General features: G+C 46.3%; 1 protein-coding gene across 1 annotated transcript in view; it reads left to right on the top strand.

Moving 5' to 3' along the window:
- RCC2 (regulator of chromosome condensation 2) overlaps positions 1-15,733 on the top strand; it is a 55,414-nt gene extending 39,681 nt beyond the window's left edge. Inside the window, exons 13-14 of the mRNA XM_036742632.1 lie at positions 10,109-10,186; positions 12,977-15,733. Of these exons, the coding sequence (XP_036598527.1) occupies positions 10,109-10,186; positions 12,977-13,084 (186 nt within the window). The 3' untranslated portion in view covers positions 13,085-15,733. The remainder of the gene's footprint in view (positions 1-10,108; positions 10,187-12,976) is intronic.
- The last annotated feature ends 2,830 nt before the right edge of the window (positions 15,734-18,563 follow it).

Genomic DNA, 18,563 nt, shown 5'->3' with positions numbered 1-18,563 from the left:
AGTTCTAGTGGTCTAATACTCACATCTGTTGTATCTTTGTATTTTCCTTCTTTTTCTTGAAGCATTAATTCATTCAATGAACAGACATTTACTGAAGGTACTTGTATGTGCCCAGGCCTGAGCCTGAATACTTTGGTGAGGATCCTTTACTTATTGTTCTATAGCATTAATGTGATAAAACAATGTTAGGTTATGCCAAGCAGACAGGATGTTAGATTTGGAGTCAGGAATGCCAGGTTAACACCCCTGCCTCTGATACCATCTTTGTGGCCCTGGGTAGATTAGTTAATGTCTGTGTGATTCAGGCTACTCCTTAGGACCTACCTTGGTATAGAAAGTTACCACACTGGGACTTTCCCGTGCTTAGGATCAACAGGTATTTATTATAGACCAGGCACAGAGGATTGAAGTAGAAAGAATTCTCCTTTGCATATCTCTGGATATTATAGCCTTGGGGGGGGCGTTAGCCTCCAAATCTTGGAGTGGAGATTCAGCTATGGTCAAGGGCTTCTTCTGGTCACCGTTTGTGTTCAAAGGAAGTGGTTGATAAGACCAAAGCCATTTTGGCCCCATAAATGCAGATCAAGTTAGGATATTCTAAAAATCAATTACCCCTAAACCCCATAAAATATTTTCTCTATGGCAAGAGAACTCCAAGTCTCCCAAGTCTCACAACCTATTCCCCCATGACAAATAGCGGGTTAGTGTTGTCTTCCCTTTGAAACTTAGAGAGCAAATAAGTACCCATTGAATCCATACTTTTCCAGGCCCATCAAAGCCTTTTCAGATGCTGAAGCCCCGTAAATATTAGCTGGGAAACAGTCATTAGCAGATGTCACAGAGTGGTGGCCTTTTAGACTCTGTCTCTTGGGAGGTCCCCCTCTTTACTAAATCGGCTTTCGTTCTTTCTTCTCAGTTATTAGTCGCAATTACTTGAGTGATTAGGGCTATGCTAATGGATCATCATTTTCCTGATCCTGTCCCAGAGGGAGGTGCCCACCACACTGACTCCCTTACTCGGTCTGCATGGGCCTTGGACCAGGCCTTGTTTCCTTGTCTGCGCACATGGTAGATTGCTTCCTAGGGAATTGAGAGTGGCCACGTTCCGTCTTCTGGGTGGTATAATGTAAGGAATTCTGGATTTCACAAAGGAGACTAGTGCCTTGGGTGGAGTCCTTCACAGGGTCTTAGAGCTAGGGTTGGAAGGTCCTGGAGTCTAAGCCCTCATTTTACAGATGTGGAAACTGAGTCCTAGAGATGTGATGTGACCTGTCCATGGCTAGTAATAAGTGGCTGAGCTGGCATTCAAACCCAGGTTCCCCCGATTCGTGACGGGTTCACTTTTTCTACTATTCTATTATCTTTCTGAGCCTCAGTCTTCTTGTCTGTAAAATGGGGATAACAAGAGCGTGCAATGTAGTGGCCAGAGAGCTGACTGGGAGTTCAGAAGGACCTGGATTAAGTCCTGTTTCTGAGAAGTCTGACCTGGATTCTTGACCTGGCATCTGTGAACTTTTAAAAGTTATTACTGTATTTTTATAGAACTGATTTCCTTTGTAAACCTCTTTTAATTTTATGTATTTAAAAGTATTCTTCTGAGGGGTCCATAGGCTTTACTAGAGTTCCCAGGGGAGCCACAGGGGGGAAAAATGTGTTTCAGAAACTGGTGCTATAAAAACTATACATGGCAGCCTACGTGTCTGTCCGTAGAAGTTTGCATGCTTGGAGTTTCCTATTTCAGTGAGTTGGAGGTCTGATCCAAAAGGGGAGGTGGAGGGAGTGGTTGTCCAATCTCCCTTCCTGGCTTATTTTAGTAATAATGATAATAGCCAGCACTGGATAGCACCTACTATGTGCCAGGCACTGTGCTAAGCACTTTATAGATATTAATACATTTGAGCCTCACAACAACCCTGGGAAGTAGGTGCTATTGTCATCCCCACTTTATTTTACCCCCATTTTATAGTTGAGGAGACTGAGGCAAATAGGGGTTAAATTACTTGCCCAGCGTCACATACAGGTTAAGTGTCTGAGGCTGGATTTTTGGGGTTTTCCAGACAGCAGACCTGTGTCTATCCGCTGTACCACCTGGCTCTCTAGTGCATTTTGAGAATGGGCTTTAATGTGGGGCCTATTTGTGGAAGGAGAACAGGCTTCTCTTCCTAGAGCTCTGCTTTTTGACCCAGGCCAGGGCATCCAGCTTTCCCAAATCCCAGTTTCTTCATCTTTAAATTGCAGGGGATACTTGGAGCTGGGACCTCACAAGGCTCTGGGGTGGAATGTGCTTTGTAGATCTGGCTTCTGGTTTTTATCCTGCATTATTATCTCATGCGCCAGTTGGGCCCCGGATGCAGCCCCCTACAAGTCCTGTGCTTTACTCGTAGAAACGTTTTCTTCTTTGTTTTCACCCTCTTATCTTCCCTCTACAAACAGCCAAAACACTGGAACCAGTAGTCAAGTGATGGTAGGAAAAGGAAGGGCTGGATGAGAGCCTCTGCTATCTGTGGAGGCCCCATCGGTGGACAGTAGGCTTCATTCTTTGTCTGTCTCCAGGCTCTAGGTCTTCATCAAATTCTTATTTACCCAGGAATTTGTTCATGAAAGGAATACATCCTGACCAATTCTCTAATGTCAAGTCATTCAGTAAGCATGTATTAAGCACTTACTGTGTACCAAGCTGGGTATACAAAGGACGACAAAAACAGTCCTTGCCCAGCAGGTTAAGAGGAAAGAGAGTTCATGCATACATGTAGGTGGATACTAGATGTAAAGGAGGTAAATGAAAAGTAGTCTCAGAAGGTTGGGGCAGTAGCATCAAGGTTTGGGGGGTGAGGACCAGGCAAGGCCATTTTTGTAGAAGGTGAGATTTGAGTCGAGTCTTAAAAGAGGTGAGAGGAAGTGAAGAGAAGCCTGACCCGCTTGGTGGTTTCTTCTCTTATGGGGGCACGGATATTCTGTTGGTCCAGTTCAGAATCATTAGCTGCTTGCAAGTATGAATTTGCAATTCTGAGGGAGCTTCTTATGGAGGCATTTAGGTGGTGGTGAATCAACATTCAGCTGTGAACCCAGATGGTAGGTGGCAAAACCTCCTGGTCTGGGGCAGCCAAGTTCATTGTCAGGAAGACACTTAAGGGCTTACCTTTATAAAGGTACTTTACAGGTAGGACGTGGGCCTCCTGGTGGGGGTGACATGGGGTAATGTAGAAGGGTGTGGGGGAGCTTGAAACACAGGATCGGGGAGTTGCCTCCTCACTGCTCAGGCAGCAGCATGGTATGAATAAAGAGTTATCCTTGAAGCCAGAAAGACCTGCGTTCAAGTCCTGTCTTTGACACATAGTGTAGTTCTGTCACCCACAAGTGAACCAGCCCAGCCCCGACCCAGTCGCTTGCTCTCTGAGTTGTCTAGACCGGGGGGGGGGGGGGGGCAGAAAAAACCTTTGAAATAAAACCATTCTTAGCTTGCAGGCTGTACAAAAACTGGTGGCAGGCTGGATTGGGCCCTCAGGCAGGTTTGCTGACCCATTCTCTAGGCAACTCTTAAGACAGGATTTCTCTTTGCCTTTTTTAAAATAGTATTTTTTTTCTAATCGCAAGTAAATTTTCAGCATTCACTTTCAGAAGATTTTGAGTTCCAAACTACCCTCCCCCCCCCCCCCCCCCCCCCGCCATAGCATGCAGTCTGGTATAAGCTATACATTTACAATCATATTAAACATTTCCACATTACAAAAGGGAAAAACCAAGTGAAAGAAAGTACAGCCACAACAGAAAGGTGAAAGTAGTATCCTTCAATCTTCATTCGTACTCTGTGATTCTTTCTCTGGATGTGGGTAGCATCTTCCATTATGAGTCTTTTGGAATATAAGACAAGATTTGTCGACCTGGGCTCTGTGAACTTTTAAAAAAGATTTTGATAGCAGTATTCTAACAAAATTGGTTTCCTTTTTAATCCCATGTATTTTATGCATTCATTTAAAAATAATATTTGGAGACGCGATCCATAGGCCTCACCAGACTGAAGGGTCTGTGATGCAGAAAAGGTTAAAGATTCCTAAGATCATTACGTGGCATAGAGGGCCAGCATCAGTGGGGGAAGCTTCCTTATCTGGGAGTTCGCCTGTGGCTACAAAATCACCGATGCAGGCCCATCCCCTGCTTGTTCCTCATTATTCTTTCCTGTGTCCTACCTCTTGCTCTCACCTGGTTTCACTGTTGGTGTCTGGATATTTTTTTCTATGCTCCCTCCTCTTTTTAAAACTAGCCCCGTTTTTGTATTGGGGGAAAATGACCACTTGGAATTGTTTGTGATGATTCAGGTCTTAGAAGGAGGTCCTCTCCCGGGGCCCCCATCCCATTCTGCGCAATGTCCCAGAACATCCCCAACTTCTATTTGGGGAATCCTGATCTGTGAACGGAGGCCCAACTCGGAGTGTGGAGACCTGGGTTCTATTGTGAAGATCTTTGTCTGTTTCTTTGGGCCCCAGGTTTCCCTTCTTTCTGTCTGGGGCTGTTATGGGAGAATACCTGAGATAACGTTGGGCCAGATTGTCCGTTGTCCATCTCCTCCTGCCCAGGTTTACCCAAAGTTAGACATTGGGCAAAGATACCTTGATACCCCTTCAGCAGCCTGTGTCTTCATGGACTCTCAAAGGACTTAAATGTTTAGTCCAGTCTATAACTTAAAAAAAAAAAAGACACCCTTCTATGAAATGTCTGCTATAGCATAACCCACAGAAAAGGAGTTGTGTGGCCAGCCAGTGAGGAGGGGGACACACTGACCTCAGTGCAGCCCATTCAGATTTGGATTGTTCTGGTTCTGGGAGAAAGAGACAGGGAGGGAGGGAGAGACACAGAAAGGTGGGAGGAGAGGGAGGGAAAGAGGGGGAAAAAATGAGAGACGCCGAAAGAGAGAGGGAGGGAGAGATGCACAGAAAGGTGGGAAGAGAGGGAGGGAAAAAGACATGGAGGGAAAGATAGGGCAAAAAATGAGAGAGAGAGAGAGAGAAGGAGAGAGACAGAGCAAACATTTATTAAGCACTCGATATGTGCCTGACACTGTGCTGTGTTGGGAAAACAATAAAAGCTTAAAGATGAGCTGATGTTCTTAGGGGGTGAGCTGGAAGTGCCAGGGGTGGGGTGGGGCAGTCAGGCAGAGACCCTGTAAGGAAGGCAGGGTGGAAATTCTGGAGTCCTGAGTGCCCTTGGCATGGCCTTCAGTGGTGGTCCCAGGGAGGATCTCCCCAGTCAGTCAGAGGAGGGGGTTGGAGAGGCAGTGGTAGCTGCAGAGAGTGAGCAGTGTCCTGGGAGAGAGAGCGGATCTGGGGGTGGAGGGAGAAGTCTCTCTTTGAGCAAGTGTTTTTCCTGACATCAGTCCTTTGAATTCACTTCTCCGTAACTTCCCCCATTGCTTTTATTTCTCTCCTCTGGTGCCAGAGAGAGCAAGTTGAAAGACTGGCCCTTCACATGCTTGAAGCTGTCATGTCACCCCTTACTCTTGGCAGGTAATAGTCCCCAGCTCCTCCTGCTGCTGTGGCATGCCCCGAGGGCCCTTCACCATTCTGGCTACCCTCTTGGAGCTATTCTCCAGCTTACAAATGTCCTTCTAAAGCTTGCTGCCCAGAACATGCAACATCCCCCCCCCCCCCCCCACACACACACACACACACGCCCGCACTCATGCACTCACTCACCAGGACAGAGGACAAGAATAGCTTCCTCACCTGCCTGCTCTACCACACAGCCTGGGACTGCTTGTCCTTGTGTACCACCCTCGAGTGCTCATCTGGCCACAAGGTCCTGATTCCTGGGTCCATTTATTGAGGAATAACTCCCAAGCTTGTCACAGACTTAGCCTTTCACTATTTACCTCCATGTACTGGAATCCTCACTTGGTGTGGGCTTTCCCTTCAAGTACAGCTAGAAATCCATCCACGTCTTCTCCTCGTCCATGACTTTGGTCCCATTGTCCCAGCTCCGGGTCACTGGAGAAACCACTTCACAGCTCTGGGGCTCGGTTTTCTCATTGCTTGGGGGGTGGGGCAGAGTGGAATAGATGCCCTTTAAGGTCTCACTCTTAATGTTATCCTATGACTGCCCATCCGAGGCACTGCCCTCTGCCTTTGGAGGGTCTCTCTTTGGTCTCTTTAATCCTGTATGGAATCTGAGCAGTCTCTTGGCCCTCCCTCTCACAGCCTCCTGTTCTGGTCATGGAGACCCTTAATGGGGAGGTCTGTGAGGCCTCGTCTTCCATGCTGGTGAGGACGGGTGGGAGAGCACCCACATCCTGAGAATGCCCACCCTTCTTTCATTGCCTTGTACGGATGTGCTGTTGTGATCCTCCCGCCTCCCTCCACCCCCAAGATTATGGGGTTTCCTGATGCACAAATATAGAGCGCAAACAGAAAACTGTGGTGTTAAAAAGATGGGTTTGGGGGCAAGAAGTTGATGGGTGTCATTGGGTGTTTAACTTCCAAATTAATTCTGTTTCCCTTGATGGCTTGCCTAGCTGGCTGTCTGTTTGCTATGACTGTCTAATAGATATAGCCATGCATATTATGTGCCCTCTACATCTAGTTGTAATCTGCATCTATCTAGAGATGTCGATTAACATTGTACACACGTGCATCTCCATGGTTATCTTGCTGTGTGTATATGCCTCTCTAGGATACAGAACCACACTGATGATGGCCACCCACCTCCATGTCATAGTCCAGTCAATATGTATTCTTCGTTCAATTGGATGTTTTTGTGTGGATAGGAAGTGGGCTGCATTAAGAGGGCCTCAGTACTTGAGTCATTCTCAGTCATTTTCTAGATTTTCTCCTTCCCCCAAACAGGGATCTTCTAGACCCCTCCTTCTCCCTGTGGTCTGCTCAGGAACATGGAGTGATTCCATCATGCTTATTGTGTCCAACGCCAGATCCTGACTTTGAGATCCTACTGTCTATCCACTGCCCTCCCCAGCTCTCCCAGCCTCATTTTTTGTTACTTTTCTATCCAGATCCTTGCTTCCAGTCTGCTAATCTTTTTGCTATCCGTGGGCATTTCTGCCCAAGGCCACATTCTCCTTCACAGTCTTTCAGCTCCAAACCCAACAATCTCTGTTTGATCTTCCTCAAAATATGGCTCACAATCCCACCCCTCCCAGGAAGCATGCTCCAGAACCATGCCCTTTCTGAACCTTAATTTAAAAAAATTTTTACCCTTAATTTAAAAAAATTTAAAAAAAAAATCTAAGCTTAAGAGATGCCAGATAAAATAGAGCACTTCCACATATATTATGGAATAGAAGGAAGAGCTTGTACATGAAACTGCAAATCTCTACTATAAAGTTCACTATAGAATAACTCACTGTTCTGTTTGTCTTTTTTATCTGTCCTTCTGGCCTTCCTTCTGTTCGTGTTTCTCTCTCTCCTCTGTGTCTGTCTCTACCTCTCTCTGTTTGTCTCTTTTCTTTCTGTCTCTTCTTTCTTCTCTCTCTCCTTCCTCTCTCTCCTCTCTTCTTCCTCTCTGTCTTTCTCTTTTTTGCCCTCTCCTTCCTACACACCTTATGCAGATACCCTGTGACTGTGTCAGGTTTGGACCTGGGTTCAGATCTCACCTCTGATATTCACTGTGTGTTGGCAGATCACCTAACCTGCTTGAGCCTCCATTTTCTTCTGCCAAATTTAGGGGTTGGACTCTGGTTTCTATAAAGGTCTCTTCTAGGCAGCTGGGTGGCTCAGTGGGTAGAGTGTTAGGCCTGGAGTGAAGAAGAATTGAGTTTGAATCTAGCCTCTGCCAGTTCTTGGATGTGTGACCCTGGGCAAGTCACTTATCCTCTGTTAGCCTCAGTTTCCTCATCAGCAAAATGCGTATAAAAATCACCCCTACCTCCCAGGTTGGCTGTGACGTGCTTAACAGTGTTTGGCATGCAGCAGGTACTTGATAAGCCTTGCTTTCTTTCCTTTCTGTGCAGTTCTAGCCCTTTGATCTCATAAGAACTTTCTGGCTGTTAGCCCCTGGGCTTCTCTTTGGCCTTGGACCTTCTCTGTTCTCCATTCTGACCTTCCCCCGACGCTCTGTCAGACTCTGTCGCCCCTGCTTGTATGGATGTGCTCCATTAGATCGCAGCATCTATTTCTAGGGGCAGAGACCTCATTCCTTCCCGGTTCATTTCTCTGTCTCCAGTGCCAGGCCCCGGTCCCTGCATACACATCATGGGAGCTTCATAGAGGTGTCATTTGGATTGTAGGCGCCCTTTCAATGCTGTTCACGTCCTGACTTCTGCAGGTTAAATGAGCCTCTCGGTTCAGAAGAGTGAATGCTGCTTTAATGTAGCTCTTTTCTCTGTGAACAGTGCTCTAGGCCCTGGGGAGAGATACAGAGATTGGATGACAAAGCTCCTCCCTGGGTGGAATTCAGGAGCAGGGCTGGGCAGGGAGGTTGGGAAACCCAGATGGAGTGGGTATAGGATTAGCATAACATAAAGTGAATTAGCTGTTAGATGAAGTGGGGACTAGAAGGAAAAGATCAGGGTTGAGAATTACCAGCTCAAACCAGTGAGATTTGATATAACGTCCACAAGCTCTTAGAATTTCTTTGAAGAAAGATAGTATGTCCATGAAGACTGTAGGTGTTACTCTATCTGAATTACCTTTGGGCACGTTTCTAAATGTTAGAATTGAGGTGTGTGTTGGGAATGGGCTGGGGCAGAGGTGGGACTTAATATGAGAGAGGGAGAGAGCTAGAGACAGACAGCTGGAGGGAGGGAGGCAGGCCAGAAAAGGACAAAAACATTCACAGGGTTGATGTTGGGAAGTACTCTGAAGGAAGGGGAGGGTACGGGGGGTTGGATGCCTCCTATATCCAGTGTATCCCTCAGACCTGTGTGCTTGCATAGCAGCTGATGGTCCTTTGACTTTTTCTGTATAAACTTGAATATATGGTAAATTCAGTTGTCTGCAGGGTTAATTCTGGGAAGGCGGGGAGGGATGAGTCAGGGTAATTTGTGAGATACCCCCAAGCTTGAACCTGGCCCCTGTAAACCCAGATTTTTTGGTTCCGGGCCATAAGATACACATTGGGCTTACTTTTCTAAGTATTAGGGGGCAAAAGGCTATCAGTTGTCATAATTTAGCCTGTATCTACAGGGCCTCTCCCCCACCCAACACTTCCCCTTTACTCAAGTACTTAAGTCATTTTGACATCCTAGAATTTTTCTATTTAAGAATTCATCACCAATTGTCTAGTTATGGTGGGGTAAGGATTTGCATTGTGGCCTAATAAGTCGGCCTGGGAGTCGGGAGGCATGGGTTCCTGTCTGCACTCTGACATTGCCTGGCTGTGGTTTTAGGTATATCAGAAGTAAATTACCCACTTTTCTTTTTTTTTTTTTTTAATTTTTTTTCTATTTTATTTTTTTGGAGGGGGAGAAGGCAAGGCAATTGGGGTTAAGTGACTTGCCCAAGGTCACACAGCTAGTAAGTGTCAAGTGTCTGAGACCAGATTTGAACTCAGGTCCTCCTGACTCCAGGGCTGGTGCTCTATTCACTGTGCCACCTGGCTGCCCCAACTTGCCCACGTTTCAGTAGCTCCCTTGGCCTCTCTCCAAAGCTGGAGCTCTTCACATTTTCTGCATCATGGTCCCCTTTGGCCATCAGTTTGGTGAAGCTTGGGGATCCCTCGTCTGAATCACATTTGTATTGAAGATATAGTTGTTAGGATATTATACCAGTAAGCTCACGCTGCAGGGCTTACAAGAATCCTTGCCCCACAACACCCTTTGCAGACTAATTATGCCAGGATTGTCTCTTCCCTTGACAGAGGAGGAAGGGATCCTCAAGGGGTTCAAGTGATGAGTGGCACAGACTCCCAAATGTCAGAGTAGAACTAGAACCCAGACTCCTCGGTCCTGTGCCTTCTTACCTTTCCACAAAGTGTGGGGTAAAAATACTTGAGACTTAGGAGGCTGTGGTAAGGAGAGCTCTCCAGACTATTGGCTGTTCCTTGTGTCCGTGCGTCCGAGGGGCCTTCCCACAGAGCTTTGGCAAGGGCAGCCTTCTAGAAGCTTGGCCCAGAGTTTGCTCACACTCACAGATTCTCTCCGTTGTCCTTTCTGCTTCTCCAGGGCTACGGTGATCACAAGCCCAAGTCTTCCACCGCAGCCCAAGAAGTGAAAACCTTGGATGGCATTTACACAGAGCAGGTGAGCAGAAGGTTGAGGGGGGGGGAGTCCCCGGATGGAAGCTCCTTGAAGGCAGGCCCCAGTGTCTTTGCTGTCTTTGCAGTTTCTAACAGAGTTGGGGCTAGTACGCATCGCCTGTGCTTTTAAAATTGATGCTCCTGAGAGGATGGATCATGGGAAAGCATACATACTAGCACCAGAGTGGAAAGAGTGGCTCCTGGGGGATGTGGTTGTACTAGAGATTTTGCAGAGATAGGCCTGTTCTCATCACCCATTGTTCATTTTCTATCATGGATTGGGCACTGGACTAGAAACTGAGAACTGAGTTCAGATCGCATCTCAAGATGCTCTCTTATGTGACCCTGGAAGTCATTTCAGTTAAGTCACTTCCTTCTCCAATTTAGGGGTGGTTGTACAAGATGCCCTCAGGGTTCCCTCTGAGCTCTCCAGCCATGGTCCTGAGTCACTTTGCTAGTCTTGACCTTGTTTTTCCTCATTGGGCTTGATAGACTCAAAGGTCCTTTCAAGCTCTAAATTATTTATGCTCTGATGAATTTACTTGACTCTTAATGGGGGAAAGTCTGGATTTGATGCTAGAAGACCCAAGTTTAAATCCTGGGTTCCCATTTGTGTAAGAAAGCAGGTTGGACCCAAGTGACTTAGTGGTCCCCTTTCACTCTCCTCTGTCTCCATGATCATGATCGGGATTTCCTGATCCTGAAGTGTCACAGTAGCTGGTTTTGCCTGAGCCCTTGTGGGAAGAGAAAACTTTGGCTCATGTGAACAGGAGGGTAGGGGCCTCCCCCAAACAGCATTCGTTTGCTCCAACTGGCAGAACGCATTTGTCCCTCCGCCTTCCCTCTTCTCTGCCACTCAGGGCCCAGCTTTAATGTGCGCACCATTGGTGCAGGCACTCAGTGGAACGAAGGAAGCATGGGGCAGATGGGGAGGCCCGTCCTTAGGCTGTGATATTAACCAGCCTGGCAGAGCCGGGTGCAGATGAGCCCTGACTGGGACAGGGTGAATTTGATCTGAGAGTTGTTGGGCACGCAGACAAGGGGAGGGAGGGGCGGATCATTGTGTCCCTGCTCCATCCGCACAGACGGGGAGGTGCCTGTAAGCATTCGTTCTCTCTCCCTCCATCTGTGATTTCCTTCTTTGGCCACCTGGTGAGGTTTGAGATGAGCAGGGGGTGGATGCCGGAAGTTGATTCTTACAAGAAAGTTTCTGGGTTTGGGGGGTGGGGGGTGGGATGTGCTCTGATTTACATGAGAACTCATTATTCCCCACATATCTCACATGCATCATACCTGGAGATCTGGAAGGGCCTTAGATCCAGTCCAACCCGTTTATTTTACAGATCAGGAAACCAAGGCCCAGGGAGATTAAAACATTTATTTACCCCAAGTCTCAGAGGTAGCAAGTGGCATAGCCTGGCTTCAAGCTTGGGGAAGGGCCTGAGCTAACTGAGCATTTCTGAATCTCTAAAATGGAAGAAGGTAGATTAGATGACCTCTAAGGGGCCTTCCAGCTCCAGAGCTAAGACTTGATGTATAGGTTTTCTGACTTCCCAAATTGAATTCCTGACAGTGCTTGAAGGCAGTAGGGATATGGGATCAGATCCTGGCTCTACTCCTTACTTTCTGTCATTTCAATCTATGGGCCTCAGTTTCTTCATCTGTAAAATGTGGGAGTGAGAGATATGCTAGGTGATCTCTAAAGTCCCTCTGCCTTCTCCCTTTAAATCTTTAAACCTCCTTGAGGCCAGCTCTCAAACCAGCTGCATTTGACAGTGGAAAGAACACTAAAGACAGGGTCACAAGATGCAAGGTCTCCCAGCAGTAGGCAGTAAGTGGATGAGGTGGCTGGGATTCTAATTCAGCAAATCTCTCAACCTCCCCAAGTCTCAGTTGACATATCCATAAAAATAGATGATGGGACAGTGGGAAGGTTGCTGCATTTGGAGTCAAATGAGTCTCAACTTCCACCAGTAACAATAACCTCCAGTGTACCCTTGAGCAGATCACTCACCTTGGTCCTCTCTTTTGGGGACAGGGGGTGGGGAAGAGGTCAAACTAGTTGGCTTCTGAAGTCTCTTCTATTTCCAAGGCTACTAACCTATGACCTGCATTGACCCTAGTGAGCTGCCTACTTTACAGGTTTTGAGAGTAAACAAACTTGCTTTGTAAAGCTGGAAGTCCCATCTAATGTCATTATATCCATGGGAGCAGATTTTTACCCAGGGTTTTATCTACAGTTGGCCTTTGGATCACATGTAGAAATGGGAAAAGGGACCTTAAGGTGATCGTGGGAGGCAGTGGCGTATAGAACAGTGCTTAGGTGTTATTGGAGCACGTCCCAGCTCAGCTACTTGGGACTTCTCTGGGCTTCAGATGCCCTCTGAACCCCTTTCAGCTAGCTCTACATCTAACATCTATTCCAACCCTCTGCATTTTAAGGATAAAGAGATTCAGGGCCAGAAGACTTGGCTCGAGGTCAGAGGCAGAGCAGGGGGTTTGAACCCAGGTCTTTGGATCTCCAAATTCAACTCTGATTCTCTAATTAGGCTTTTTAAAACCTTCCTTGGAGCTCCTCTGACTCATGGGCTTTGGAATTTACAAAGCACCTAAAGAAACAAAAAGTCTGTATTTTCCCTTGTGATAGCTGTCTGTACTCAACCATAGATGATAGTCTGGGCAAACCTGGGATACAGCTCAAGTTTTAAAAGCCCCTCCCAGAGGAAACCAAAGACCTGCCTACCTTGGTGTTGTCAGCATTCTGTGCTCATGGTGATTCAATTCCTTCTCGCAGGTTGCCATGGGCTACTCACACTCCTTGGTGATCGCAAGGGATGAGAGCGAGACTGAAAAAGAAAAGCTAAAAAAACTCCCTGAGTATAATCCGCGCACCCTCTCCTGATGCCAGGGGCAGCGAGGCTGCTGGAGGGCTCTCCAGGCCGCTCCAGGCAGCTGTCATTTCCAATGTGCACTGGGACACAAAGAAGGCGGATGAGAAGAGATGACACAGTGAAAAGGTGGCCCGAAGCTCCTATTTGTTAGTCTTCCTGAGGTTCCGTTTTATAAGCAAATTCAACGTTTACTACCTTTTTACTGTACGATTTCCAAAGCGTTTCTCGCTCCCTTCCCCTACCCCAAATGTTAATTAAAATATTTGCTCGTAGTTGACGAGTTAGCATTCCTATGAAAATGGCAGGAACCTTTGAGCCTTGGTTTGGGTTTATTTTGATTTGTCGGTTTGCCTTGGGTGGGAAGGGGAGGGGAAGTGTTGCTTTTTGTCCATTTATATACATATTTTTGTTTCCTTTTTTTATTTTTATTTTTCCAAGAGTCACTTCTTCCTTGTGTGATGAAGATGGGGGATAGAATATCTGGTTGGTGAGGATTATTTCCTCATCTGTGGAGGTCAAGGTGACTCAGTGAAAACATTTCATCCAAGGTCAGACTTTGTCCTTGGGAATAAGTGTCTTTGTGTAAAAGGTTTCCAGTGTTGCTCTTTTCCAGCTTCTGTTCCTGACTCTCTTAAGAGTCAAGGGGAACTGGTCAGACCATGCATCCCCTTAGCCAGCTCTCTGTTCTCCTTTGGCCCATCTTTGGGGATTTTTTGTGTTTTTGGTTTTTTTTTTTTAATTTGCTTTAGTTTTATAATGGGGACCTTTTAAGATCTGTGTATCTCTGTTTGTCCCTTGTCTTTACTTCTGATCAAAACCAATGAATAAGGACAGACTTATATGTCAGACTTAAAGTCTCCTTCCCCCCTCCTCCCAAGAGATTTCCCCATGGAGCATGAATTATCCTTTTGAAGCAGGGATGGTCTGTCTGTCTGTCTGAGAGACAGAGGGCTTTTCTTTCCCCTTTCAAGTTTCAGCTTTATGGGATCCCTTGGTGATCAAGGCCTGGTTGCAAATACTTATCCTCAGAGATTGATCTGTTGGTGGTGCAGAAGGAATCGATTAATGATGGGTCGAGCCTTTGTGCCTTTGTCAGTGAATCTGGGCATGAATTTTCTGTGCCCTCTTTTTTGTTGTTTCTGAACAGTCCAGACTGAGCCCCGGGACCCAGCAATCTGAGGTAGATTTTGCTTAGCTCCAAATGGTGCCAATGGCTGAAAACCTTTCCAGCAAGTCCAAGCAGGAGTGTTTGCTTGTCACCTGCCTACTGGCCTCAGGTTTCCTTTTCTTGCCAGACCCTGTTGTCCCATGTTGGGAGGGGAAAAAAAAAGTGGTGCCTTTCTACAGACCCCTGTTTCAGTCCCACCCAATTGAAATAGAAAGCCTTCCTCCTGCTCAGATGTCAGAGCTGAGCTAAGGGGTGAGTACAGGTGTTTAAGCGAGGTTCTGTCCAGTGTGCTGAAGTGGGCAAAGATGGAGGTGGAGTTCATAACGTTGGGAAAGCAAATTGTCCGGGGGTCTTTTCTATGCTGTTACCAGTTGTAGGTTCTCTTAAAATTTTAAAAATGCCAAAAATGTATCCTCATCCAGTGGTCTTGTTTTTTTCCCTTTGCCACCTTGTCTGGGCATTTTGTAAAAGGATTTCTCCCTTTGTTGGGTGAAAAAGTTTGGCCTTCCTAAGTAGGATAAACGGCCAGGGGAGGGGGGGGGAATCCTATGATAGCATAGACACATGCCACAGAAAAATCTTTTTCTCCTCCGAGTAAGAGCCGGCTTTATAAATGCATCCCCATGAACTTCTTTTGTTACAAGTTGACCAGGGGAGATTTTTTGGGGCTAGAGCACTTCTGATAAATTCTGCCTTCTTGAGAACCTCATTCCCTGGATGTGCTCCTGACCTTGGTAATTGGTCGTACGTATGGGACCCCAATACAAGTCTTTATCTGGGTGGGATGAACCTTGCATCTTTGTCGCATGTTCACCAGGGGGTCCCGATTTTGAGAAACCAAGGTTGGATTTTTGGGGAGCTCATTTGGGCTTATGGGCATGGGGGTGGGGAGGAAGGGACATTCATTCAGCAGAAACCCATAATGGTTACTGATTAAAAGATCCTCAGCAGATAGATAAGTGGGGGTGGGGGGGGTGGCATTGTTTGAATCTGCCAAGAGCGCAAATACAAAGTAAATCTGCTAATTTCTGGTCATGATACCCATGATGCCAAAGGGACTGAAGCCAGAAGATAAGTGGGGAGAGGGGTATAACAAGACCTTTTTTGAGAGTCTGTTTCTCTGCCCCCTTCCGTTTCTGTATTGTGGAATGAGAATTTCCTAATTAGCAAAAAATATCCTTTTAGAACAAGGGGTTTGGGGGAAAAAGTAAACCAAAATGTCCTGTACGCCTTCTGTTTTCCTGGGTCTTGGGACTCTGAAGAGAGATGGAAAGTGACCAGAGATCCATCACAAATCATGTTTTCAAGTGGATGTCCCCTCCCCTTTCCCTCCTCACCTAGAGCCTGCTGCCAGGAGGCTTGGGATGCAGGGGGTGGACTGGAGTAGGGTTAGGGTGGGCAAGAGAAGCTTCCTTGTTTAGTGCTGGAATTTGTCTTTTTTATATATATATTTCTTGGAGTAAATGTTTTAAATAAATGACATCACTGTTTACTCCTTTCTGACTCTTTGCTTTGTCATTCATCAGAAGTCCAGTAGTCTGTGTGCTGTTTCAGTATCATTTGGTTTCCTTTCTAATTCTAGGTATTGTATGCATTTACAAACATTCTGGGCAGTCTTTAAGCTTCATCACACTCCCAAAGGGGTTCATGCACACAAAGATGAAGAACCCAGTCAGAGCTGGGAGAGACCCTCATCTCATCCAGGTTCCCTGACTCTGCCTCTGTGCCGACCAGCCTAGAAGGTGGAGGTGACCTGGGAGCAAAGGGGACTATCCCTTCCAGGCTCTGGAGGAGACAGATTGTCTCCCTGGGCTTAGAATGAGATTGCTGGAAATGCTAAGCACCAGGTGGGGTGGGGAGAGGTGGGTTGGAACCAAGGCCAGGTGGAAGGCTGGGATGATCAAGTCACCTGGAGGTCATCCAGAGGGTCACTTACTTCTTTGCACACTTAAGCCTCTTGGAATGTGTAAAATGTCATGTGCAAATTCCATAAAGGATTAAGTAACCCTTAAGAAAACTGCATTCTTCTGTAGGCCTAGAACAGGGGTAGGGAACCTGCAGCCTCCAGGCCACATGTGGCCCTCTAGGTCCTTGGGTTTGACCCTCTGACGGAGGTCAGGATATAGGATTTATTAAGGTCTCCTTAATAAAAGGATTTGTTATTAAAAGGCTGCACCCAAGGGTTCCCCAGCCTTAGAGAATGTTAGAGCTGTGAAACATAGGATGTTAGTTAGAATCTTGATCTTCAAACAGCGTCAGAGCTGGGAGATCGCTTAGGATATAATTTGTCAGTAGAGAGGGACTGCAGAAAGTCACCACTGGGAGCATTTGTATATTTTTTTGTTCGCAAAAGTGGAGAGAATGCCCAAAGTTGGTGGCACAGGCAGGACTTGGTCCCTGACTCAGGGTCTCAGTCCAGTGTTGAAGTATGACAAGTAGAGAAATGAGTGAAAGACACTACTCTGAACCCCTCCACTGGCAGCAGATCCCACAATTTTTAGATTCAAAGGGACGAGAGCAGCTATAATAACAGAACCTGGCAAGTCAGCTGGTTATCAAATCTGCTACGGGCAGGGGGCGGGGGTGAGGGGGAAGCGAATTCCACACTATTGGGAAGTTTTTCTTGACACCAGACTTAAATCTGCCTCTACTACCTGGTTTTGCTCTCTGGGACCGAAGAGAGCAAGTCTGATAGCTCCTTGTTGGCCCTTTTGCATGTCTGATGTCAGCCCCATGGGCTGTGGCCCCTTTTTCTCCCTCCCCACTGTCTTCTGACTACACATTCCCACTTATTTCCATTGCTTCTTATATGACTCAGGCCCAAGGTTTGTTACTCTCCTGGTTGTTCCTTCTCAACTTTTACTGTGTTCCCTAGGGCTAAACACAACTATGCTCTGACCTCAGTGTACAGGGGATGACGATTGATCATCATAGAAGCACTGCCTTTCTATGTGGCCCAGGATTTTATTTATTTGATTATATGAAGAACAAGCGTCACCACAATACCATGCATGGAAAGAAGATGGCAGCTTTCCTTTTTCTTCTTGTTTTAGTGAGTTGCCCACCACTCCAGTCCATCCTTTGTTCAGATGTCAAAATAATCTTCTGACCGTGTCACCACTCCTGAGACTGAGGCTACCCCACCTCCCATTAATAATACCAATGGCTTCCTGTCACCTCTGGGATCAAATATGAAATCTCTGCCATTCAGAGCTTCGTAACTAGTCCCCTCTTCCCCACACCATCTTATACCTCATGCCCTCCTTTCCCTAACCTCCTTGTACTCCTTCATCCAGAGACACTGGCTTACTTGATGTTTTTCCAACGATACAGCCCATCTCCTGCCTCCAGGCATTTTTACTGACTGTCTCCCTTGCCTGCCCTCTTTCTCTAACTTCAGTTTACTTACAACACTGGAGCCCTTTCCTGAAGTTCTTTAATGCTAGTGCTTTCTCCAGGCTGATTATCTCTAATTTATCGGGTTATGTTTGCACATAACATTTCTATTATCACCTTTAGACCGAGCTCCTTGAGGGCAGGGCTTATCTTAAGTCTTTTTTGGAAACCCCAGTGCTTAGCATAGTATAGTAAATAGATGGGTGGGTTAGCCCTCTGGGAGAGATGGGAGAAAAGATATATTGGAAGAAAATGAAAGTATATAAAACAAGTCATTATAACGAAAGAAAAGAAATAGGGATATTTGCCCTTTCACATTCCTGTAATACCTGTCTCATTGACTGTGATCTTTCTGATGTCATTTTCGGGCTTAGCTGTCATGTCCGTCACTTCTTTTAGCATGTCTGGGCCCCATGACTTACCAAAAGCACGTTGTTGAGTTATCTTCTTAATTTTGGTGCGAAGGTCATTCTTGGCAGAGGAAATGAAAGCAAAGTAAGAATTAAACAGCTTTACCTTCTCTTTCATTCATTGTCCCTGCCCCATCGCCTGATTCTTTAGTTCTCTTATATGTGATATTCTTGAAATAGAACTCTGGAAAAACCAGGCTTTGGTAAGGCCCATTGAGATTCAAATGGAGCTACTTGAGTGAGCCTTAAACCCAAATCGCTCTGGCTCTCACTGATTGGCCAATAGTAGGTTCCAGCCCAAGCCTCTTCTGCTCACTGTTTGAGTTTTGATGGCTCAGAGAGAATGTAAATAGTGATTGTTTCTGTTCTTCCCCTCCCAGACCGATTCTTTTGTGAAGGCAAACTTAGGCCATCTTTTGTCTCAGATCTTACTTAGCATTTAATCACTGAATGGGTGTTGCCTCAGTCAAATTGAGACCTGAGAAAGAGCTTAAAAAGGCCCCTGCTTCCTGGGCC

Source organism: Trichosurus vulpecula, chromosome 2 (genome assembly GCF_011100635.1).
Source record: "Trichosurus vulpecula isolate mTriVul1 chromosome 2, mTriVul1.pri, whole genome shotgun sequence".
Lineage (NCBI taxonomy): Eukaryota > Metazoa > Chordata > Mammalia > Diprotodontia > Phalangeridae > Trichosurus > Trichosurus vulpecula.
This window is presented reverse-complemented; position numbering and strand designations above follow the sequence as displayed.